The sequence below is a fragment of the Rhinatrema bivittatum genome, chromosome 3, assembly GCF_901001135.1.
Source record: "Rhinatrema bivittatum chromosome 3, aRhiBiv1.1, whole genome shotgun sequence".
NCBI classification, from domain to species: Eukaryota; Metazoa; Chordata; class Amphibia; order Gymnophiona; family Rhinatrematidae; genus Rhinatrema; species Rhinatrema bivittatum.
Window position 1 is genome coordinate 416436930 of NC_042617.1, and position 24712 is coordinate 416461641.

Genomic DNA, 24712 nt, shown 5'->3' on the forward strand with positions numbered 1-24712 from the left:
TGCAGTAGATACCCTGCTGTTTCTGTTGTTCCTCCTCTATGGAAGTAGTTTCAATCTCTCTCTTCCACAACCACACCTCAAATAATAACTTGAAATAAAGCAGATGAACAAGCATGAACATATTCTCTTGCAGGCTTCCAAACACAAAACATGAATAATGTAGCTACACCATAACATGCTCAGAAGACTCCCCAAAAATTAAGATAAACGATTGTAAGTAATCTAATACAAGATTTTGGAAAGTAAACAGACTAGATTTACTTTTAAGAAAACATTTATTTAAATTCTGGCAAGGTCAAACAGTTTAAACAGACTTAGGACAAACCTTCATAGATTTTTCACATTCAGCAGAGCAATAACAGTTGTCTGTCACAAGTGCAGTTCTCTTTTTACATTTTATTGTTTTGACCTCAAGAGAAATTAGTACCTTGAAAAAAAAAAATCTTTTCAATTGGTTTTGTATGTGGCCAGGTTAAGTCATTCCAGCAGAGAATAATATTTCAAATGTTAATTCTTTACCTTGTTTTTGTTTTGTGGTGGCACCACTTTTGTAAGTTTTAGAGGTGTCTTATACAGAGGACTCATTTTATTGTCTAAACAAATACTGCTGTCTAGTCTATGCAGGGCAAACTCAGATAAAGAGGAACAAAAGAATCAATAAGACTGATACAGGCCAATGCAATACAGTGCACTCAAGATACTTCACCGGGTAACGCTCTATTGGACGTGCTAAAATAACCCCCAATGCAATACGGGGATTAGCGCATCCAATTGAACGCATGGCTAAAAGCGCTCATCACATGCAAATTCCATGTAGATGAGATGGTTAGCCTATTATCATGGATGCCAAAAATTGTCGCACGTCAAAGGCACCCATTTTAACGAGGCAAATTTAACATCTGCCCAGGAGCTGGCATTAAAGCATGCCGCGCTCAAAGGCGCAACGAAAAAAACAAAACATTCTGTGGTTCCTCATAGGGGGCACCACAGAAAGCAGCATCCCCAAGGTCTGGCCCAATTGGAATCCTTGCCGGCAGTAAGTGAAGGAGTGAATAAAAGTGTTGGGCACTTTAAGTGTTAGGCATGTAATATTAATTTATTCACTCCTTCACTTACTGCCAATTGGTCCATTCACTGTCCTGAAAGGGGATTGATATTTTTCACTGACAAGTGTCAGTGAAAAGGACCAATTGGGTGGGGAGGGAGCTCTGGCCAAGCTGTTATGGGTGCAAGCCATGTCTCCTGGATGTCCAATGCAGAGCACTAGGGACACACAAATTACCCATTGCGTGATCCTTTTAGCACGGCAGCTCATTTTCCTATTGCATCGAGTGCCCAGAAGAGGTGGATGTGCACGCATTCAAAAAATGTGCGCCCGGTTTGGACGCATATATTTTACGCAATATTGCCTCAACCTTATAGTGTGTCTGATCTTTTGTACATATCTGTATGAGTGCACAAAGGACAACAATTTTCTGCAAGGCTAGCACACTTCAACACCTAGAAAAATTCTTTGAAATGTCTCCACTGTTAATCAATGCTCTGTGAGGAGATGAGCAAGTCTCATGTTTATCCTTAGTCTGCAACTTCTAGGTCATGTTTGCTCAGTTTGAGAGCCAGAATTCTTTCATTTTCAAAGAGAATGCTTAGCAAAAATAACTAATTCAGCTGAGATACTGTTCTATCTGCTCATGACTATCAAAATAAAAGCTGCTTGTTGGATGTTGTCACGAGCAGACAGAAAACAGCCTAGGTTTTACAAGCAACTGATGGCTCTTAGCTGCAGCTTACTGGCTAACTTCCTGTAGTTTGAGACTAAGCCCCTTACTTAAGTTGTTTTCTTGAGGCAGGAGGTTGCATAAGAAGTTCCTTGTGATACTCCAGTTTCAAGGTCAATTTGAAGGTGCTTTAGAGAGAAAGGAGCAGAAAAGCCTCATCTATCATGCATTAGGGTCATACAGTGCCCTTAAGCTCAAATCTTTCCCACTCACCCATTTTAAGGCAGACGTGCAAGACTGAGACAAGCTTTGATAATGTGCAATAAGAAAGTAGTGGAGAAAAATTAGAGGGAAAACCAAAAAGTTCTATTAAAAAAATGAGCAAATATAAAATCTGGAAATTATAATACAGAGAAACAGGATTCAAGCATCTAATTTTCACAAAGTGATTTTCAGTAGTGTAAACACTTTAATGCCTACATGTAAGACCTTTTCTCTATCTTTTTAATTCTTCTGGCTTCTCACCTTTCTTGTCAAACACAAAATTATAACAGGCCCACAGAGCACAGACAAGGAGTTGATGTACTCAAAAGCAGAGGCAATAGCCATAGAATGGATGCCTCCACATCTCCCAAACAAAATGAAAAGTTAAAACAATTCGGTTCATTCTTAAAAGTGTGTAATCTAATCTGAATTTAAAGTAGCAATCCATATTAGCCAAAATTTACTTGTATATAAATATTTCTAAAATGCTTTTTAAATTTTTTTTTTTTTTATTTTAAAGTGTCTCAGCTCTAGATCCACTATTTCCACCAAAATAAAGAACATTAAGAGAGAAAAAAGCCTTTACTAGGTGCTAGTTTTTAACTTTTTTTTTTTTTTTTTAAATAATTCTGAAATGCTCTTTTATGCTTCTAATGGCAGACTATGTTATCTTCCCCACATACATTGGGATAATAAAAGACAGATTCCGTATCCCATGGCCGCAACAAAAACAGAGAATTAACATTTTAAAATAACTAACTTTCCCTGAAGAGGCATTCATTCCCTAGATTCCACCATGCCTTTTCTTTTAAGGAAAATGGGGACCCAGCAAGGGGAGAGATATGCCTTTATTATATATAGTTTAAAGTATACAGTGTGAAATGGCAATGATGTACTCTAAAAAATATATATTTAAACATACAACAGTGCTTTAAAATTAGTGAAACCTGACTATATGCAACTTTTGATGAGAATTAAAGTCTGTAGCTACTTCTGGGTCCTAAAAAAGCCAGAACTCAGATTTAAATACCTGAACAAAATATAATCTTTCAACATTTTCCCTACCGGTGCTACTTCATTTTATTTATACACATATTGCCTCCACTGTAACCAGCTAGCTCTGCTTGCCTGGTTCACTGAGTGTTGGTATAAAGAAAGCTGTGGCTTTGACAATCATTAGCACGGAAGTATTTCTCCAGTCTGGTTTAGTGACTTTGATAAATGACAGAGGAAAAGGGATGGGGTAAATAAAAATAATCAATTAACAAAGATGAAGAAAGGAATAAAGAAGAATTAGATAAAACAATTTCCCCATTTTCTTGTGTATATCCATGAATCTTTAAAGCTCAATGCTGTAGAGCAGGAATTCAGACCAATCAACAAAGAACTAACAATGGGCAAAAACTGTAGATCTATAACTTCACCTGTCGAGCATTTGCCCATCTCTAGAAAGAACTGCACAAAAATGAATTAAAAAGAAAAATAAAACATGATAAAAACTTTATAAATTTTTCACAACATAGATGTGCTTAAAACAGTTTATAAATTTGATTTCAAAACAATAAAAGAACACAACTCCCAAAAAAAAATCAAACAGAACATATAACCAGCAGACAAATTTTCCAGAAAGAATGCTGAACAGTTTAAAACAAGTTGCACATCTCATCTGTACATTTATAACTTAAGTGCTCTTTTGCTAGATTAAATTCATGCACTAGTTGCAAGAGAATCAGCATGGGCTTCTTAGAGAGGCTTTTCCGAGAATGCAGTGAAACTCTTCACACGAGCAAAGAACAGAGGGGTGTACATCTTGTCTATTTCAAATGCTGTGACAGCAGTCTCGCCAGTAGATCTGAAACGGGAAAAATTTTACATACAGGGTTAATGTCATATGTCCTCCTCTCACTGCTGCAATGAAGCAAAGCATCAGCTCTGAGCTACATAAACTCCACGGGGGAAGCACTGATCAAGAAATTACTACTTACCTGATAATTTCCTTTTCCTTAATCCAGACAGATGTATTCAGGACTGATGTCACAGTATACATATACCCCTGCAGTGACATCAAGCCTGCCAGTATTGTCTTCAAAAGCCACTATGGACAGACTAGCAAAAACTTGATTAATAGTAGATAACCATTTCAGAACTCAACCAACAGGAAACACTGAACTCAGGCAAAGAATGTATGCACACTAAAATAGGGACTGGATTAACACTTATCAGTAACCCCTGAAACGGGTAGCCACTCAGGTGAAAAACAACAAAATCATTTGGCAGCCAAGGGCGGGAAGCTGAATCCATCTGTCTGGATTAAGGAAAAGGAAATTATCAGATAATTAGTAATTTCTCATTTCCTAGCACCCAGACAGATGGATTCAGGACCAGTGGGATATATTTATTTATTTATAACTTTTTATATACCGAGGTTCAATTAACAAGATTAATTATCACTTCGGTTTACATTACAACCAGTACCCAAGCTACTCCTGAATAGGGTGGGAGGCTGCCCATGGTCCAGTTAAAACCACATATGAAAAGGCTGCGTCCTCATGGGCCTGCACATCCAGATAATACCTGGAAAAGGTGTGTAAGGAAGACCACATCGCAGCTCGGCAAATGTCAATGGAAGTCATCAATCTAAATTCCGCCCATGACATTGCCAGAGCCCTAACCTGAGTAGGCAACGACTTTTCAGTAACTGCTTACGCAGCCATGACTATCTCCTTAATTCAGCAAGCTCTTGTAGCCTGCAAAGCCGGCTCACCCTGTTTACCTCTACACCATGAAGGACAAACAGGCAATCTGTCTTTCGCAACGGTTTAGAAACCTCTAGATACCTCACAACATGTCTCTTGACATCCAAGGGATGCAACAGGCAACATTCGTATCTCTTTCCCTATCCAGAGATGGCAGGGAAATGGACTGATTCAAGTGAAAATCTGAGACCACTTTAGGCAAAAAGGAAGGAATAATTTATTTATTTATTTAGCACTTTTATATACCGATTTTCCAGTAACAGAATTACTAATCAAGTCGGTTTACATTCTAAACATTAACCATGACAAGATGATGTCTTACAATAAACAGGTAGAATGAACTTGGATAAAAGTAACTGGGGTTAACAACATAAAGTGACTGGGGTTAACAACAAAGTAAGAGTTATGGGGCCTAATGTAGGCTGGAGTTGAGAACGGGTGTTGGTCATAAGGCTAGGTTTTTAATATTTAATACGCAGTTGTATTGCCCCTGGAGTCACCCAAAGGAACGGTTCCCAGCAAGACAAGGCCTGCAGCTCAGAAATTAGACACGCAGAACATATCACCACCAGAAACACTGTTTTCAAGGTCAGTAACCACAATGAAAACTTACACATCGATCAAAATATAGGGCCTGCCAAGAAATCAAAAACCAGATTAAGACTCCACAAGGGTACTGGGAACCACAATGCAGGATGAAGATGTCTCACTCCTCTCAAGAAACGGGCCACAACTGGATGAGCCGATAAGGAATCACTATTCACCTGACCCCTGAAACAAGCAAGAGCCGCTACCTGTACCTTCAAGGAATTAAGGGCCAACCCATCCTGCAAAAATTCCAAAATGAGCGGGATCTTAACTGAATGAGGAAACACTCTTTGATCTTCACACCAAGCCTCAAATACTCGCCAAACCTGCACATAGGCTAAGGAAGTGGACAGCCTTCTTGCTCGTAGTAAGGTGGCAATCACTGAAGAGAATATCCACTCTTCAGCAAGTGAGCCCTCTCAAGGGCCATATCGTAAGACAAAACAGAAGAACAGGTCCCTGCCGCACCAGATTCCCATGTACCGGAAACCGGAGGTGGGAGTCTAGCAGGAGCCTTTGCAGATCTGCATACCATGGTCTCCTGGGCCAATCTGAGGCCACCAAAAGCAACATCCCTCTGTGATCCTCGACCCTCCAAACTATTCTGCCCAACATGGGCTACGGGGAAAGGCATACAAACAGCTTGTCCTCTGGCCAGTTCTGCACGAGAGCATTGATACCCAAGGACTTCAGATCTCTCCTGCGACTGAAGACTCGAGGAACCTTCGCATTGCGAGAAGTTGCCAGCAGGTCCAGAAACGGGAAGTCCCAACGATCTATTATCAGCTGAAATGCATTGTCCGACAATACCCATTCTCCTGGGTTCAGACTCTCCCTGCTGAGATAGTCTGCTCTTACAGTGTCTTTTGCTGCAATGTGCAAGGTCAAACTCTCCTGAAGATGTACTTCCAACCATTCCATAAGTTGGTCTATCCCCTGCAACACTTGCTGGCTCTTGGCTCCTCCCTGTCGATTGATGTAAGCCACCATCGTTGCATTGTCCTACATTACCCGCTAGACTCTGCAGCCTGCCGCTGAACTGCAAGCATGCCTACCAGATCGCTCAGGCTTCCAGCGATTGATGTTCCAGAGAGACACTTCTGTTCTCCAGCACCCTTGCACTGTTAGTTTCAGAGAGTGAGATCCCCTACCCTGGAGGTTCGCATCCATCGCGAGTAGTAACCAGTCTGGCAATTTCAGGGAAACTCCTTTTCTTAGATGATCTACTTGCAACCACCACTGTAGGTGAGAGCAGAATTCCATCGGCAGGTGTCGCCAAATCGAATAGTCCTGAGACTGCGGGCTCCAACAAGACATCAGAGAGTGCTGAAGACGACGCTTATGTGCTCTCATCCATGGCACCACTTCCAGGATTGCCGACATCAGACATTGCACATAGGATCACACTGTTGGGCGTATAGCTTCTGGCAGAAAAACTTTGCCCTGCTTCATGTTGAACCGAACATCCGGATACTCCGACTGAGATGGCTGAAGACTCCTCTTGGCTAGGTTCATCACCCAGAGTTCCTGCAACAAGGAGATCACCTTGCGGGTCACCAGGCAGCTCTCTTCCAGAGACTTGGACTGAATGAGCCAGTCATCTAAATATGGGTGTATCAGGATCCCATCCTCTCTCAACTCCGCTGCCACAACCACCACAACCTTGGAAAAAGTTCTGGGAGCGGTGGCCAAACCAAAAGGCAGCACCAGAAACTGATAATGGCACCCCACCACGAACTTCAGAAAATGCTGGTGTTCCAATCAGATGGAAATGTGGAGTTATGCATCGGATAGAGCCAGGGAGGTCAGAAATTCCCCCGACTGCACTGCCATTATCACTGAGCGTAATGTTTCCATACAAAAATGAGTCACCCGCAAATGATGGTTGACCTTTGAGATCCAGGATGGGACGAAAGGAACCCTCCCTTCTTGGGCATGACGAAATAAATGGAAATATTGGTCCATATTTTCTTGAGGCATGGGTATTGGGAGCACAGCCCTCAGACTGAGGAGCCTTGACAATCTACACTCCTCTACCTGCTTCTTCTGCAGAGAGCAGCAGGGAGACACCATGAACATGTCCCGAGGAACACTGCAAAGCTCCAGTGCATATCCCTCTAGTATCACCTCCAGGACCCACTGATCCGATATGATTTCAACCCACTTCTGATAAGAGAGACAGAGACTCCCCCCTATCTCTTGTTCCTGGGGGTGGATTGGCAAACCTTCATTGGGAGGCTCAGGGGTTGCACTGCACGAGCCAATGCCCCACCTGGGCTGTCTGGGTCAAAAGGACTGAGACCTACCGAAAGGCAGAGTCCTCTGAAAGGTCGCTCCTCTGTAGGGACAAAAATGCTTGGAACCCCTGGGACAATCCCTCATATCTAAGGGGTGAGGCAACTGCTTCTTAACCTCCAGCAACTGAGGAACTGGGGATTTCCCCCAATTATTGGCCAGTTTCTCTAACTCGCTCCCAAACAAGAGAGTGAGCCTTTAAAAGGCAATTTTGTAAGATTAGCCTTGGAGGTTACATCGGCTGACCAATTTCTCAGCCATAAGTGATGTTTAGCCACTATTACCGAAGCTACTCCTCTGGCCGAGGTGCAGACCAAATTGTAGCCCACATCTGCCAAAAAGGCAGTGGCTGGTTCCATAACTGCCCTGGAATTCACTCCAGAATCATCGACCTCTTGAGAGAGAAGCAAACAAGAGTGAGCCCCCAGGAAACAACAAGAAGCTATCTGTAATGTCTTCGCTACTGCTTCAAAGGCTTGCTTAAGGATGGCCTTAATTCTTCTATCATGCACATCCTTCAAGGCTGCGCCTCCCTCCACAGGGATATTTGTCTGCTTAGAGATGGCACAGACAAGTGCATCCACTTTTGGAACAACGCAGGCGCTCTCTTGCCTCTGGATCCAGGAGTTACAGGCCTTCCAAAGTCCAACCCCATTTGGAATTTGCCTCCGGGGAATCCCACTCAAGATCAATCAATTCTTGAATGGCCTTCATAACAGGGAAAAAACAAGAGGCTATATACACAAAGAAACCAAAATAAGATATTTTTCTTTGGCTCAGACATGGAATCTGCCCCAGGTATTCCCAGCATCTTCAGCGTCTGGGAAATCAGAGCCGGTAGTTCATCTCTATGAAAGAACCGCAAAATAGTCCTATACGGTTCCAGTCCCAGAGGAATTTCTCCTTTCCCCAGAGAGTCCGGATTGGCCTCATCATCAATGCCATCCGGATTCCTATCAGAAGTACCTGCTACCAATCTAGGCATAATTCAGTGCTTAACAATAGTACCACAAGAGGAAGAGGCCACCACCTTGGAATCTGACCTGACAGGATTGGACAGGGCTGAAGACTGTAATCCCTGAAAAAAATTAAACTCAAGAAAAAGCAGAAGGATCCATGCCAAAACCAGAAGGCACCTGTGCTGCACCCATGGAGTTACCGTCCCCTGCCGAACCAGTTAAGGGCATTCCAAGGTCAGGTGACCCTCTTGACATGTCCTTACCCAGACCACCATCAGGCTGGGAAGAACCAGGCTTAGTAAAATCAGAGGAAGATGATTCTCCCTGAGTGTCTAAGCAATGCTGGCACAAATTAAGAGGGCACTCCAGGTTGAGATGCCTGAATATGACAGGCAGCACAGAGGGAAAGGTGCTTAGGTTTCTTAGCCACAGGCACCATTATTCCGTCAGTACGCTTAACAGGTAGCTGACAGTGTGGGTCTAGCCGAATTTACGCCGAAAAATCTGGGCGCAAAAAATTTAGGTATCCCAAGGCTATGCATTGCAAAACTAAGCACACTGTCACCGTGCCAAACTTCAGCGCACAACCAAAGCGTCCCAGACTGTGTGCACAAGCAGCGTGCCCAAAAGAAACTGGGCACACAGCCAGACGCACTTCAACACACCGACAGTCCTGCAGAGGTCAGCCTAATGCACAGAAAAAAAAGTGCGCAAAAACACTTCTGTGGCCTACCATGTAGTGCACAGAAAAGAAAACCTAACAGTGGGGCCTAGCCCATCTAGGTTGCTCAACCCATCAGGCTGCCCAAGTCCCATAACCTCCCACAGGAGGGGGAACAAATGTCGGAACAGCGTGCTGAGCATGGAGACCAGAGGAAGGCCTATACAACCCCTCTACTCTTGTCTTTTTCCTTTTCTTTTTTTCCTAACCTTACCTGAGATCAGCTTTTCCCAGCTGTGTACAAAGCTGTCTCCAACTGCGGGGGGAGAGGCCATATACCGTCACTTCCGTGCTCGGCTTCCTGCACCAGCTGCCTTTCAGCTGTTTCAACAGCTAAGTCCATGCTGGCTAAGGAAACCAGCTACCGGACCAAGGCACTCATCTGAGGGACCACAAAAATCACATTAGGAATTCTCAACTGGAGGAGGAGAGTGGGGCAAATCAAAGTTCTTATTAATTCTCCTCAAATTTGAAGCAATCCCCACTAGGGAAATGCATGTTTACCATCTGCTGGAGATGGAGAATACTGGCAGGCTGATGTCACTGCAAGAGTATATATATTGTGACATCAGTTTGCTCTGTCTCCATCTGCTGGTAGAGGTGCATAACCCACTGGTCCTGAATCCATCTGTCTGGGTGCTAAGAAAGGCTGCTTTGCCACTGTGAACATATCCATTTTTTTTTCATAGGGTGTATAAAGCTTATTTTTGCAAATTATTGGATATAATTCATTGTGGTTGCTAAATAAGGTTTACACAGTAAAATAGTATATATATATATTTTGGTGTTTAGAAACATTGAGAGGCAATTGATCCTAAACTGTCTCTAGGAATATTTGCTAATTTTGTGTTAAAAACTCCCTTGAAACTGAACAAGATTGTGTGAGGGTACAAATTCTTTAGAAATCTTTTTTTCACATCACTTAAGATACTTTAGCTAGCAAATGGTCAATGGATACAAGGGAAGAGTTTTCATCTCAGGAACTGAAGAATTGTTTTACTTCTTTATATAAATGGATGTTTGATTCATACCAGAGAAATAATTTAAACTCTTGCACACAGCCTATTTAGATAGGGCTTGAGGTTTCAAATTAGACATTTTTTAATCCGACATTTGCCTCAAATGTCAAGTTGAAGTTGGGACTTTTGCTCACTCCTTTCAATGGGGTTATAAGCTTCGGATTTTCTGACAGGAGGATTTGGAGAGAGTGGAGAAGATACTGGGGAAAAAACAGATTCCTCCAAAAGTTCGATTCCTGCTTTTAGGGATAATGGGAATTTTGGAGGAGTATAATTTTGAAGAAAAAAGGATTTGTATATATTGCTGTGTTCTTGGTTAAAAAGAGGGCTTTGACAACTTAGTATGGGACCAGTTAATTATTAATAAATGGGAGTAATGTATGATTAATGTTTTTGTTTAAGGACATTAACATAGTACTGGAAGCTGCACTTCTTGAAGAAAAGGATATTATAAACTTTGGTCTAACTTTAAAATATGTTCTCTACTAACAGGCAGATTTTAATATAATCTCTTCTAGCACTGTTTAAATACTCTCACTTGGGGAAAGCAGAGTTGCTTACCTATAACAGATGTTCTCCTAGAACAGCTGAATATTAGTCCTCCCATGTGGGTGACATCAGATATGGAGCCCCGGCACGGAAAACCTTTGTCAAAGTGGAACACTGAGAATGTCCAGCATGCGACTATCTGTGCATCCACGCGGGGTCTCTCTTCAGTCTCGTAACAAATTCACGAGCGAAACCCCCCCCCCAAAATATAGGAGAACCCAACTCTGCAGGGCAGTGGGCAGGTTTACTGAGGACAAACATCCTGCTGTCCTAGCAGAACACCTGTTACAGGTAAGCAACTCTGCTTTCTCCTAGGACAAGTAGGATGTTAGTCCTCACATGTGGGTGAATACCAAGCTACAGGCTGCTCCAGGATACAACAATGACCAACAGCTCCTGACTGGGTGCCAACAGGCATAAGAAACTACGGTGCAGTTGGTAACAGAGGGAGACAGCCTGAACCCTAACAATGGGCTCTAGGCAGGGAGAGGTAGGTTTTAAGGCTGGAAGAGGTTGCGAAGGATTGGCCAAAGCTACTGTCGTGCCGACCATCCTTGTCCTAGCAGTAATGAAGTAATGGGAACCAGACCTGTCTTGGCCAATAAGAAGCCACCAGGATCATGGTCCCCTTGTCCTGTTGGAGCTTCAAGAGAGTCTTCATTACCAGCGGAAGTGGAGGATCGCATACAGAAGACCCTTGCCCAATGGCGGGCAAAGGTGTCTGAGGCTGGTAGTCCATCTGCCCTGAACAGGGAGCAGAAGTGGCTCACTTTGCTGTTGCAAGGGAAGGCAAAGTTTCATGTCCAGGGATCCCCACAGGTAGAAGATCCGATCTGCTACTAGTGGATCCAGCACCCACTCGTGCGGTCAGAGCACTCTGCTGAGGCAGTCCGCAACCACATTCTTTGTCCCTGCTAGGTACACTGGTCACAGGAGCATGCCTTGTCCTTGACAGAGCCCAGGCCCATATTTGCACCACCTCTTGACAAAGGAGGAGTGAGCCAGTGCCCCCCTGTTTAAGTACCACATTGCCACCTGACTGTCTGTCTGGATCGTTTGTAGGACAAGTGATCCCGAAACACCCAAAGAGTATAGTGTAGGGGTGGGCAATTCCAGTCCTCGAGGGCCACAAACCTGTCGAGGTTTTAGGATATCCTAATGAATATGCATGACATAGATTTGCATACAACTGAGGCAGAGTGCATGCAAATCTCTCATGCATATTCATTAGGGATATCCTGAAAACCAGACTGGTTTGTGGCCCTTGAGGACTGGAACTGCCCACCCCTGGTGTAGTGGATCGCCCGAAGCTCCAGGAAGTTGATCTGGTATTGAGAATCTGGAGCCAACCAATGACCTTGCTTATGGAGGCTATCCACATGCGCCACCCCCCAACCAAGGGGGGACACATCAGTGGTTAGGACGACCACTTGGGGAACTTGAAATGGAAACCCCTTCTCCAGATTGGATAGGGAGACCTGGAGAGGGAGACCTAGGACTTTATAGCCTCATACGCATTGAGGTTCTAGGTCACTTGTGTCCACTGAGACCGCAGCGTCCACTCTGCTCTGCACATGCACAGACAGGCCAAGGGGGTAACATGGACAGATGCTGCCATGTGACCCAGAAGACGAAGCAGGAGGTGAGCCAAAACCTGCCGGTGTCTGTGGGCCAACTTCGCAAGGGACAACAGAGTAAGTGCTTGGTTGTGGAGCAGAAATGCCCTGGCTTGAACTGTGTCCAGTCTGGCCTCGATGAATCCCAGGCATGGCGTTGGGTTGAGATGAGACTTGGGATAACTGATGACAAACCCCAGAGACTGTAGCACCCCAATGGTCAGACAGAGCGCGTAGTGCACCCTGCTGAGTGGCACTCTTGACCAGCCAGTCGTTGAGGTAGGGGAACATGGAGGTGTGCCCCCACAACTGCCAGGCTATTAGTGAAAACCCAAGGGGCTGACGCAAAGCCAAAAGGCACTCTGTACTGAAGTTTTTCCTGCCCTTAATAAACTGGAGATATTTCTTGTGACCAGGGAAGATATCGATGTGGGCATAGGCATCTTTTAAGTCGAGGGAGCACAGCCAGACTCCTGTTTGCAGGAGTGGGATCAGAGAGCCCAAAGAGATCATCTTGAACTTTTCTCTTTGAAGAAACTTGTTCAAGGCTATTAGGTTGAGAATAGGTGGAGGCCCCCTGCTCTCTTTGGTATCAGGAAATACAGAGAATAGAATCCCCGTCCCCGCTGGCACAGAGGAACAGGCTCAACTGCTCTGGACGTTATAAGGGCAGAGCACTCTGTCGAAGTATTTTCTAATGAGAGGACGAGGCCCACAATGGGCATAGGGGAGAGTCCGCGGGGTCATCCCTGAAGTTTAGCCGGTACCCTTGGCAAATGATGGAGAGAACCCACTGATCCGAGGTAACACATGGCCAGCGGTCTGCAAAAGGACGCAGCCTGCCCCTAACTGGAGGGCAGGGCGTTGAGGGTATGGCGGTCTGGCTCAAGCTCCCCTGCTCTCAGTCAAAACCCCATAGCAGGGATCTGCTGGGGGACTATCTGAGTCCTGGCGGCCCTCTGTTGCCTAGAATGATCCTGGGAGGATGCGCATTGTTACGTGCCCTCGAGGCAGGAGGGTAATATTTCCTCTGGTGATAGAAGGACTTTCTAGAGGATTTTCTGACTGAGGATGGTGGATCAGAAGTACTGGCTGAAAGGTGCTGAAGGATCTCATGGTGGTCTTTCAACTGGGCCACCACGTCCCTGAACTTATCTCCAAAGAGATTCTCCTCCGTGCAGGGCAGATCTGCCAGCTTCTCTGGACTTCCGATTGAAGGTCCGAGGCACCGAGCCAGGGCATCCTGCGGGCACCAATGCCTGCTGCAACCACTCTGGCTGCCTTCTTGAAAACATCATAGGTGGATCTCATCTTATGTTTATCCGCCTCCAGACCCTGCTGTACCACCACGGCAAAAGTGTCCTGCTGCTGTTGACGCAGGCGTTCAGTTCCTGGACTTGCTTTCACAAGTTCTGGTTGTACTGGGTCATATACAGTTGGTAGGAGGCAATGTGGGCGATGGAGCATAGTGCCCTGGTAGACCTTCCTACCCAGAGCATCCAACGCCCTAGGCTCCTGACCTGGAGGAGCAGAGGCGTGGGTGCTGGTGCGCTTGGCTTTCTTGAGGGCGGACTCCACTACAACAGATTGGTGTAGAAGGTGGCACCTCTCAAACCCTAATGCTTGTTGCACTAAATAAGTAGCATCTGCTTTCTGATTGCCTGGAGCAATGGTCATAGAGTGTTCCCAGATCCTGAGGAGTAGCTCCTTGAAAATATCATGGACTGGGACTGCCACTATTTGGTTTGGGGCATCCACTAACTGGAGGATTTCCAGCATTTTGTGCCGGGGGTCCTACTCTGTGAGGAGCTGAAACGAGATGGCCTCCAGCATTGCAGGACAAAGCCCAGAAAGGAAAGATCTTCCGGGGGGGGGGGGGGGAACCTACGCCCCTCATACAGGGGAGATGGTTCCAAAAGAAGGTCACCTGAGTCATCTGAAGAGGACTCTGAGGTATCATCCTCACACGGATCATATGGGGGCTCCTCCTTGCTAAGGTCCCCTGGGGGCCGACATGGAGGGTTCCTGCCCAATCCTCTGAGTTTGGACACAGAGGGTATCAACGGCACCACGATCCCCAATGGCCTGGGGCTGAGATTAGGGAATTGCAGCCACGGAACCAGCACCCCCGCGTACTGGTTCTTCCTCCTTGGAGGACAAGATAATGGGAATCGCTCTGGAGGAGGGCATCGGTGGTTGCTGGGGCACCAATGATACTTCCAATGCAACCGGTGCCTGGGGTATGCCCAAAAGGATATCTAGACACTCAAGCAGGGGTGCCAAGAGAGATGGCGTAGGGTCCGGCACCAGTGGGGAACGCCTGGGACTCCCAGATCTGATAGAGATAGAGATAGAGGCCTCGTTTCCCCGGGGGTTGCTTTGGTGCCGGCACGGCAGTTGCTGGGGTCGCACCCATCCCGGTGTCATCTAGAAATGGCGAATGGTGATGATGCTTTCAAGGCTTCCCTCGATGCTTGGTCTGGTCCTTCCCTGGCATTGAAGAAGGTGAAGATCCCTATGTCTTGGAATGCATGGATACCAGAGATGGCCTATCTCTGACCCCTCTCTCAAGAGGGTCCTGATGGTGAAGTAGATAGAGACGGCGTATCTAGCGGCTCCCTCTGGACTCCTGTGTTGACACTCCCAATGCAGGAGTAGATGGATCCTACGTTTTGGCCCCAAAAAGCTTTTCCATCTTATCCAGTTAGGTCATCTGATTGCAAAGAGCGCACCCCCGGATGTCATATGACACCCCTAGGCAGAGGATACAAACCTCATGCGGATCAGTGATCGACATGGGCAGTGGACACTGGAGGCATCGCTGAAAACTGGATGACACCATAAAAAACAGCTGGTGAGCAGCTGATGGCCCACAGCCACCGAGGAGCGACACACCGGGAATCGACCGCAACAAGGGTAAAAATAACAACCTACCACACCACAAGAAGGACACAGACTAGTGGAAGAGGTACCTGGTCCAGAAAAATCACTGAAAAACGACAAAAGATTTTGAAAAAAAACAAATGGAAGAACAGAGCTCCACTACCCCAAGGCAAACACTTCGAGGGGGGGGAGGGGGAAGACTGAAGCGGGACCCTGTGTGGACGTGTGGATAGTGGCATGCTCAGTTTGCCAAAGTTTTTCGTGCAGGCTCCATCTGATGATGTCACCCACATGTGAAGACTACCATCCTGCTTATCCTAGGAGAATGAGTTAATGTGGTATGAATGAAAGATGAGTGCAGAATAACTGTCATTTGTTTGTGAATGAGTGCTGAGCACATTTTACGTTTACTTGGGGGAGAAAAAAGGAAAAGAACATGGAGGACCATGTTCTTATGGCCTGGATTGGCCACTGTTGAAAACAGGATGCTGGGCTTGATGGACCCTTGGTCTGACCCAGTATGGCATTTTCTTATGTTCTTATGTTCATGGACATTTGCAGTTCTATTGTGTTTAACTGTTCATCTGTTATAGAAGCATTTGTAAATTGTACTTTTTACGATGTTTGATTGGTCCTTCAATTGAAAAAAAAAAGTTAATATTTAAGAGGCTTCAATTACTAACCTAAAAATTGTTAAACTTGATCAGACTAAGATGGACCCATTTAGTCTAGCACCTGCTCTTGGCAAGCATCAAGTGCTAGAGATGGTGCATAAGAAAAAAAGAGCATATATTTCTAGCAGTCAGTTTAAAGATTCACACTTACCTTTAACAGTCTATGAATGACTTAACTTTCATAAATTCATCTAATCTCTATGTAAAATAGGTTATTTATTTACTTCCATAATGTTCTGTGGCAAAGAGTCCTAGTGATGAGAGCATGCTGTGTGAAGTAGTAATTCCTATTCATTTTAAATCTGCTGATACCCCCCATAGTACTTGTATTATGAGACCAGAAACAACAGATAACTATTTACTTTTCTAAACCTTGACATGACATTTTCTGTTTTGTTTGTAAACCCTCTTAAGCTAATATTCTATTTGCCTTCTTGACTGCCACTTCAGGCTGTTTTTAGAGAGCTACTCTACTCCTAGTAACCTCAAGATCATTTTTTTTTCTAAGTATTAATAGCCAAAACTAAACTCATGAAAAGAATGGCTTATATAGTAATATCTAAACTTTGCCACCTCTATTTTCCAAATCATTTCCAAATATTTAACAGCATTGGTTCTACCACAGATTCTTGAGGGGCACCACTGTGAAACTGACCATTTAGTCCTCTCTTTTGCTTTCGGTCCATGAGTACACTTTTTGGCTGATTACATGAAAACTTAGATTCATTAACAGCCCTTTGTGAGGGTTTTCTAAAAATCCAAATATATCAACTGGACCTCTCAAATCTATGTACCTGTTGAGCTCTTCAAAGAAAACCAAAAGATTGAGACATGATTTTCTTCTACAAAATCCATGTGGAATCTACCAATATAAATGTTTATCCGATACTACTGATTCTTATTAAAGACTATATCAAATTTTCCCGGCAAAAATTACCTCAGTCACTGGTCTGAAGTTTGCTGGGTCTCCTCTGGAGCCCTTTTTAGAAGGGCTTTACATTACCAACCCAGCAATCCTCTGCCACAGAGGCTGATGTTCATGCAAGGCTAAAGCACTGCTTGGAATATACATATGAACGACTCAACCATTTCATTACAGCACAACCTGTACAGCCCAGTTGCTCCAGCAACATACTTGTAAGTAATGTGACACGAATGATGAATCCAAACAAGCTTGTTGAATTTCTGGCGGCCACTGGAACACAGCTGCAATCCCACATGAAAGCTATGATCAGTTTCTTGCACAATTGCACGACGGAAATATCTATATCTGTGGTAGTCAATTGGTTTCTGTGAAATGAAAATAAAGGCATTCCATGAACTCTAACAAGGTGATATAGTCCCATGCACAATGCATTTACAAATTCTAAACTATTATTTTCTTAGATATCCAGATATCCATTTTCTCTTGTTGATTTATTTAAAAACAATCCATCAGTATTGTTTAATACTGTGATGTGTCACTTTTTCTTCTTGAAATAAAGAGAATAAAAATAAAGGTTTTCTACCACCCCCCCCCCCCTTTTTATTGAATACTATGTTAATGAAGGTGAATGACTGAAGACCGGTTGGTTCTGCTTTGCATACACAACATCTGGCTTGCTGACACCTTCATTAAGGCTTTTCGATTTATGGATTATGTGATTTTCCAGTTCTCTTTTCTTTTGAAGATTTCAATTACCCCAATATTAACTGGAAATGTGACATCAGGACATGCTAGACACAAAGCTCCTGGATGGAATAAATAATTGCTTCATGGAGCAACTGGTTCAAGAACCAACAAAAGAGAGCTATTTTAGATTTAATTCTTAGTGGAATGCAGGATTTGGTGAGAGAGGTAACGGTGGGGGGGGGGCGGGGCACTTGGCAACAGTGATCATAACATGATCAAATTTGAACTAATGACTGGAAGGGGCACAATATGTAAATCTACAGCTCTAACAATTTTCAAAAGGGAAACTGATAAAATGAGGAATAGTTAGAAAAAACTAAAAGGTGCAGCTGCAAAGGTTAAAAGTGTATAACAAGTGTGGACATTGTTTAAAAATACAATCTTAGAAGCGCAGTCCAGATGTATTCCACGCATTAACAGGTCGATACAGTAAAGTGTGCTCCGGAGCGCACTGTCAGCCTGCTCTGGACGCGTGTTTTCCCTTACCCCTTATTCAGTAAGGGGAGGAAAACACGCGGCCCACCCGCGGCACCTAATAGCGCCCTCAACATGCAAATGCATGTTGATGGCCCTATTAGGTATGCGCGCGGGATCCAGTAAGAAATTAGCGCCGACCCAAAGGTCGGCGCTAATTTCTTCCGGCGCCAGGAAAGTGCACAGAAAAGCAGTAAAAACTGCTTTTCTGTGCACCCTCCGACTTAATATCATAGCGATATTAAGTCGGAGGTCCCCAAAAGTAAAAAAAAAAGTAAAAAAAAAAATTTTGAATTCGGCCCGCGGCTGTCGGGCCGAAAACCGGACGCTCAATTTTGCCGGCGTCCGGTTTCCGAGCCCGTGGCTGTCAGCGGGCTCGAGAACCGACGCCGGCAAAATTGAGCGTCAGCTGTCAAACCCGCTGACAGCCGCCGCTCCAGGCCAAAAGGAGGCGCTAGGGACGCGCTAGTGTCCCTAGCGCCTCCTTTCCCTCGTTTGCACCGCGTCGCCTAATTTGCATGCTGGAGCATACTGGATAGCTCGCACCGGCAAAGGGCCGGTGCGTGCGCCGAGAGAGCGGGCGTTCGTCTGCTCTCCCGCGGTTTTACAGTATCGGGCTGTAAGAAAGGTGGGTGGTAGGCAAAATGATTTCCAGCATGGTTAAAAGGTGAGGTGAAAGAGGTTATTTTAGCCAAAAAAACACTTCAAAAATTAGAAGAAGGATCCATCTGAAGAAAATAGGAAAAAACATAAGCATTGTCAAGTTAAGTGTAAAACATTGATAAGGCAGGCTAAGAGAATTTGAAATGAAGTTGGCCGTAGAGGCAAAAACTCATAATAAAAACTTTTTAAAATATATCCAAAGCAAGAAACCTGTGAGGGAGTTGGTTGGACTGTTAGATGACCAAGGAGTTAACGGGGCTCTTAGGGAAGATAAGGCCACTGCAGAATCATTAAATTAATTCTTTGCTTCTGTGTTTACTAATGAGGATGTTGGGGAGATACTGGTTCCGGAGATGGTTTTCAAGGATGATGAGTCAGATGAACTGAACCAAATCACTGTAAACCTGGAAGATGTAGTAGGCCAGATTGACAAACAAAAGAGTAGCAAATCACCTGGACAAGATGGTATGCATCCCAGGGTTCTGAAGAAACTAAAAAAATGAAGTTTCAGATCTAATAATTAAAATTTGTAACCTGTGAGCCTGACTTCAGTGGCGAGAAAATTAGTGGAAACTATTCTAAAGATCAAAATCACAGAGCATATGGAAAGACATGGTTTAATGGAACACAGACAATATGGATTTACCCAAGGACGTTTTGCCTCACAAATCTGCTTTGGTTTTTTTTGAAGAGGTTAATAAACGTGGATAAAGGTGAACTGGTAGATGTAGTGTATTTGGATTTTCAGAAGGCGTTTGACAAAGGCCCTCATGAGAGGCTTCTAAGAAAACTAAAAAGTCATGGGACAGGAGGCGATGTCCTTTTGTGGATTACAAACTGGTTAAAAAACAGGAAACAGAGAGAAGGATTAAATGGTCAATTTTTTCAGTGGAAAAGGGTAAACAGTGGAGTGCCTCAGGGATCTGCACTTGGACCGGTGCTTTTCAATATATTTATAAAATGATCTGGAAAGGAATACGACGAATGAGGTAATCAAATTTGCAGATGATACAAAATTATTCAGAGTAGTTAAATCACAAGCAGATTATGATAAATTGCAGGAGGACCTTGTGAGACTGGAAGATTGGGCATCCAAATGGCAGATGAAATTTAATGTGGATAAGTGCAAGATGTTGCACATAGGGAAAAATAACCTATGCTGTAGTTACACGATATTAGGTTCCATATTAGGAGTTACCACCCAGGAAAAAAATCTAGGTATCCTAATGGATAATATATTAAAATTGTCTGCTCAGTGTGCTGCAGCAGTCAAAAAAGCAAACAGAATATTAGGAATTATTAGGAAGGGAATGGTGAATAAAACAGAAAATGTCATAATACCTCTGTATCACTCCAAGGTGAGATCGAACCTTGAGTACTTTGTCCAATAAAGATATAGTTTCAATGGAGAAGGTACAAAGAAGGGTGACCAAAATGATAAAGGGGATGGAACAGTTCCACTATGAGGAAAGGCTAAAGAGGTTAGGGCTAATCAGCTTGGAGAAGAGATGGCCGAGGAGGGATATGATAGAGGTCTTTAAAATCATGAGAGGTCTAGAATAGGTAGATGTGAATCAGTTATTTACTCTTTCGGATAATAGAAGGACTAGGGGGCACTCCATGAAGTTAGCAAGTGACCCATTTAAAACTAATCAAAGAATATTCTCTCTCACTTAACACACAATTAAGCTCTGGAATTTGTTGCCAGAGGATATGGTTAGTGCAGTTGGGTTTAAAAAAGGTTTGGATAAGTTCTTGGAGAAATCCATTAACTGCTATTAATCAAGTTGACTTAGGGAATAGCCACTGCTATTAGTGGCATCAGTAGCATGTGATCTACTTAGTGTTTGGATACTTGCCAGGTACTTGGAGCCTGGATTGGCCACTGTTGGAAACAGGATGCTGGGCTTGATGTACCCTTGGTCCAACCCAGTATGGCAATTTCTTATGTTATGTTCTTACCCTTTTTGGCTAGCAAGTACTCTGTAGATTAGGGTTTTACAAGTCTGCTGTCTCAGTCTAATATATTATGACAAATGGTCATCCTATGCTCATGTTAAAAAAAAAAAAAAATCCTTCCCAGATTTACAGCCAATTTTAAATACCTGAATATGATCAAATATTTTCTTGGTTGGAAGTCACAGATGACTACTGCTCTTGTATTGAGATGGGAAACCAAAATTGCTCAGTAGGTGTTCTCTGATGACAGCAGTACAATAAGGCGCACACATGAATCACAGGACTGTCCTGTGCTCACACAGAGGATCATTCTACAGCTTTCTAGACAAGTTTTATGATTTGAATATATTGCTATATGAGTATAGGCATCTTTGAGATCAAGACAATATAGTCAGTCTCCTTGATTTAGAAGAGAAAACAGTAATATAGAAACATGAGAGCAGAAAACGACCAAATGGCCCATCTAGTCTGTCCATCAATCCAATTTATCTAACCTTACAATTCCCATCACTGCTTCAGAGATCCCATGCTTTTTTGAATGCAGATACCGATCTGGTCTCCACCACTTCCACTGGGAGTCCATTCCATACATCTACTACTCTCTCTGTAAAGAAATATTTCCTAAGATTACTCCTAAGTCTACCACCTTTTACCCTCATCCAATGACCTCTAATTCTAGAGCCTCTTTTCTGCTGAAAGAAGCTAATCTCCTATGCATAGAAACTTTGAGATATTTAAATGTCTATTATATTTCCCCTCTCTCGTTTTTCCTTTAAGGTATACATGTTTAGATCTTTAAGTCTATCCCCATATGCTTTAGAACAAAGACCACTGATCATTTTAGAAGCCATTCTCCGGACCGACACCAACTGGTTTACATCCTTTTGTAGGTGCAGTCTCTAGAATTGTACATGGTATTCCAAATAAGGTCTCATTTGGGATCTATACAGGAGCAATACTGCCTCCCTTTCTCTACTGACCATTTCTCTCCCTATGCAGCCAAGCATCTTTCTGGGATTTTGCTGCTTTATCCACCTGTTTAGTCACCTTAAGATCATCAGAGACAATCACCCCAGATCCTGCTCTTCTTTCATGCTTAGAAGAATTGCACCTCCAATACTGTACCTCTCTCGGGTTTTTGCAATGTAACAAAATCTTAAGAAATGCATTAAATTCCGCTAGGTCTAGGGGAAATGTGTTCCTGCAAGAGGAAGAAGGTTTGTGATTTGAGCCTGTCCTGGTATAGAGACATCCTGAATGCCTTTTTGGTGGGAGATATGGAGGGACTTCCAAAAGGTATAACATGCAACTATACGCGACAATTTTTGTTTATTTTTTATTTATATTCCGCTTTTCCAGGCACTTCTTCAAAGTGGATTACTTTCAAGTACTGTAAGTATTTCTCTGCCCCCAAAAGACTCCTCTGGGGACAGAGAAATACCTAGGTTACAAGGGGACAACATGAAAATGTCTAGGTTACAAGGGAATAACATTTTATGAAAAACTGTAGTTCCCTTTTCCTACAGGGAGATCTTCCAATACATAAAGCTTGCTACTTCCCCTGGTCCCAGTCAAAAAGCCATCTTTGATTTTTACTTGTGACAGTGTGACAAGTTTTTCTGCTCATGTTGGCAAGTCCTGATCCTGGCATCTTCAGCAAGATGACCCTTTGAAGTTTTGTTTCTGACCAAAAAGGCTGCTTTTTCTGAAATCTGTTTTGTTATGTTAGATGTGTAAAAGGCAGGTAGGAGGTGGATCTAGATTGTATTTTGGTGGTCCTTAAAATAGGTCCACTATGCCCTTCTCTTTCCATCCAATAAGGGTATCCTCTAAGCATGGCTTGTAAACAAATCATTCCTGCAGATCTTCTCTGAACCTTTATGTCTGGAGCTATGTGATTCTATGGGCATCAGTGATCATGGCAGAGAGTCTCAATGTTATCTTGAAAGAACCATAGATCAATCAGATTAAAAATGTTTCACACTCATTTCTTCATAAAACTGAAGTTCCTTATGTTTCATCCCTCTAGGGATGCAGGTAATTAAGTCATAGATCCGGTAGTCAGCTGCAAGGAAAGAGCATATAGTACTCTAAAAGTTACTTTTCTGAAGGTGGTCCAGATTTTTAGGCTCATGGCCTGATGGGGTATACACAGGTTTTCTTTGGACATTTTGCTCTGATAGGGTTCGATTTTGACACCAGGAGTTACCATATCTGCCTTCTTATTGAAGACGAGCACAAAATGTATATTATTGTGCCAAAATAAACTCGTAATACCAGCAGCTTAAATAAAGATCTTTAATTCAAGTTTGAATATTCCAGGAGAGTGATGACAATTCAAAAACAGTCTCAGAAAGCACTGTATATACAATAGATTAAATCCAATTTACATACTAATGAGCTAGTTTATTTGTATAACATTTTCCTAATTGGTTGACATTACAACATCCTGCAAAAAAAGATTTGTCTCTGAATATTCCGAAAGACTACATGTTCTTGAAGACTGTGCAAAGAAATGCTCAAAGCCCAATAGATAACCCTTGGAAGACTAGCACAGTTTGGCTTCCAAGCAGAAGGCTTGGGGATCTTCCAGGTGTGGTCATTCTTGAGCATGTGCAACCTCAACCACATTGAAACCTCAAAGTCATGTGCTGTCAAGATGTGCTAACTCAAGATTTGGCATTTATCTGCTTCAATTTACAAGCCAAGACTTAAGCTCTTAAGATGACTCAAGTTGGAGAAGATTTGTTCCAGTTTGCAGGCAAAATCTGAAGGAGACCAAAGACTCCATCTGGGAGGTCTTTATTTTTGCTTACCCAGAGTGTTTTTTCCAACTTTTCAATAAGTTTTTAATAAGTGAGGTCTTCTGGAGAAAAGGTATGTTCCAGAAGATACAGAAGCAGGTCAGAAGGTAGTCCCTGTTGAACCTCCTTTGGAACTCAAGGGTGTAAGAACACTAATCCAGAACCCCAATGATGATTATGGCAAATTGGGTGGTTCTCCCAGTTGTCTCAGAGGTGTAAACCCTGGTCTACAACCTCTGAAAGATTTGACTCCACTGCAACAGAGTAAGATTTATTTATTTATGAGATTTATAGTCCATCATCTTACCAGGACCTGTTCATGGCGGATTACAAGCATGATGAGAACCCTCTTAGTTTGGATGTATAGTTTCTATAGTTAGCCATGCCCTATTGGTGAATATTTTGCATGTTATCTGAAGTAACATATGTGCATGTATCAGTTCTATGCGTTGACAATGTTTTTGTGTATGATGTTTTATCACAAAAATTGTCAATAACAAAAAAAAAAAGAAAAGAAGGGGTTCTGACGTGTTTATTCTAATAGAGGAAACTGGGACTCCATCCTGTGGGATATTACTGTACCAATACTGGAAAGGAGAAGAGAGAATGGCAAATACTTCCTGGTTCTTTATTGAAAGAAAACAATTTTTCACCAGGTCCACTATTTGGACGAGTGACTGACATTCTCTGCCCTGGTAAGGGTGGTGGAACCTCTTTCTCAGAGACAAGAATGGGCTTCTGTTCTTGAATAGGAGACCTGTTGGAAGTAAATGGCATCAGAGAACATATTGGGTCTAGTGTTTCTAATCACAGACCCTCCTTTTGCACCTGTTCTTGGTTGACTGGCATAAAGTTGTGTTGGTAATTCTGCATGATGCCCATGATTTTGGCAGTGCAGGAGACTGCTGCTTCAATGCTGCCAGGTGCTTTGTAGTCTTAGAAGAAGCATGCTTTGATTGTGTCAAGTAACTTTGCTTCAAATGTGCCAATGAAGTCGATGATGCATGCGTTGACAATAATGGGAATGTTTGCATCGAAGGTACACCAGTGCATCTGGAGAGTGTTATAAAAAGCTGAGCTGCCATGTGAGGGAGAACT

General features: G+C 43.3%; 1 protein-coding gene across 3 annotated transcripts in view; it reads right to left on the bottom strand.

Moving 5' to 3' along the window:
* Nucleotides 1–444: 444 nt before the first annotated feature.
* Nucleotides 445–24712, bottom strand: part of FBXO9 (F-box protein 9) — a 244069-nt gene continuing 219801 nt past the window's right edge. For all 3 annotated transcript variants that reach the window (XM_029595721.1, XM_029595720.1, XM_029595719.1), the window contains 2 exons: nucleotides 17178–17332; nucleotides 445–3834 (listed from right to left, as the gene is read on the bottom strand). In XM_029595721.1, coding sequence (XP_029451581.1) covers nucleotides 3726–3834; nucleotides 17178–17332 — 264 coding nt within the window. In that variant the 3' untranslated portion in view covers nucleotides 445–3725. The remainder of the gene's footprint in view (nucleotides 3835–17177; nucleotides 17333–24712) is intronic.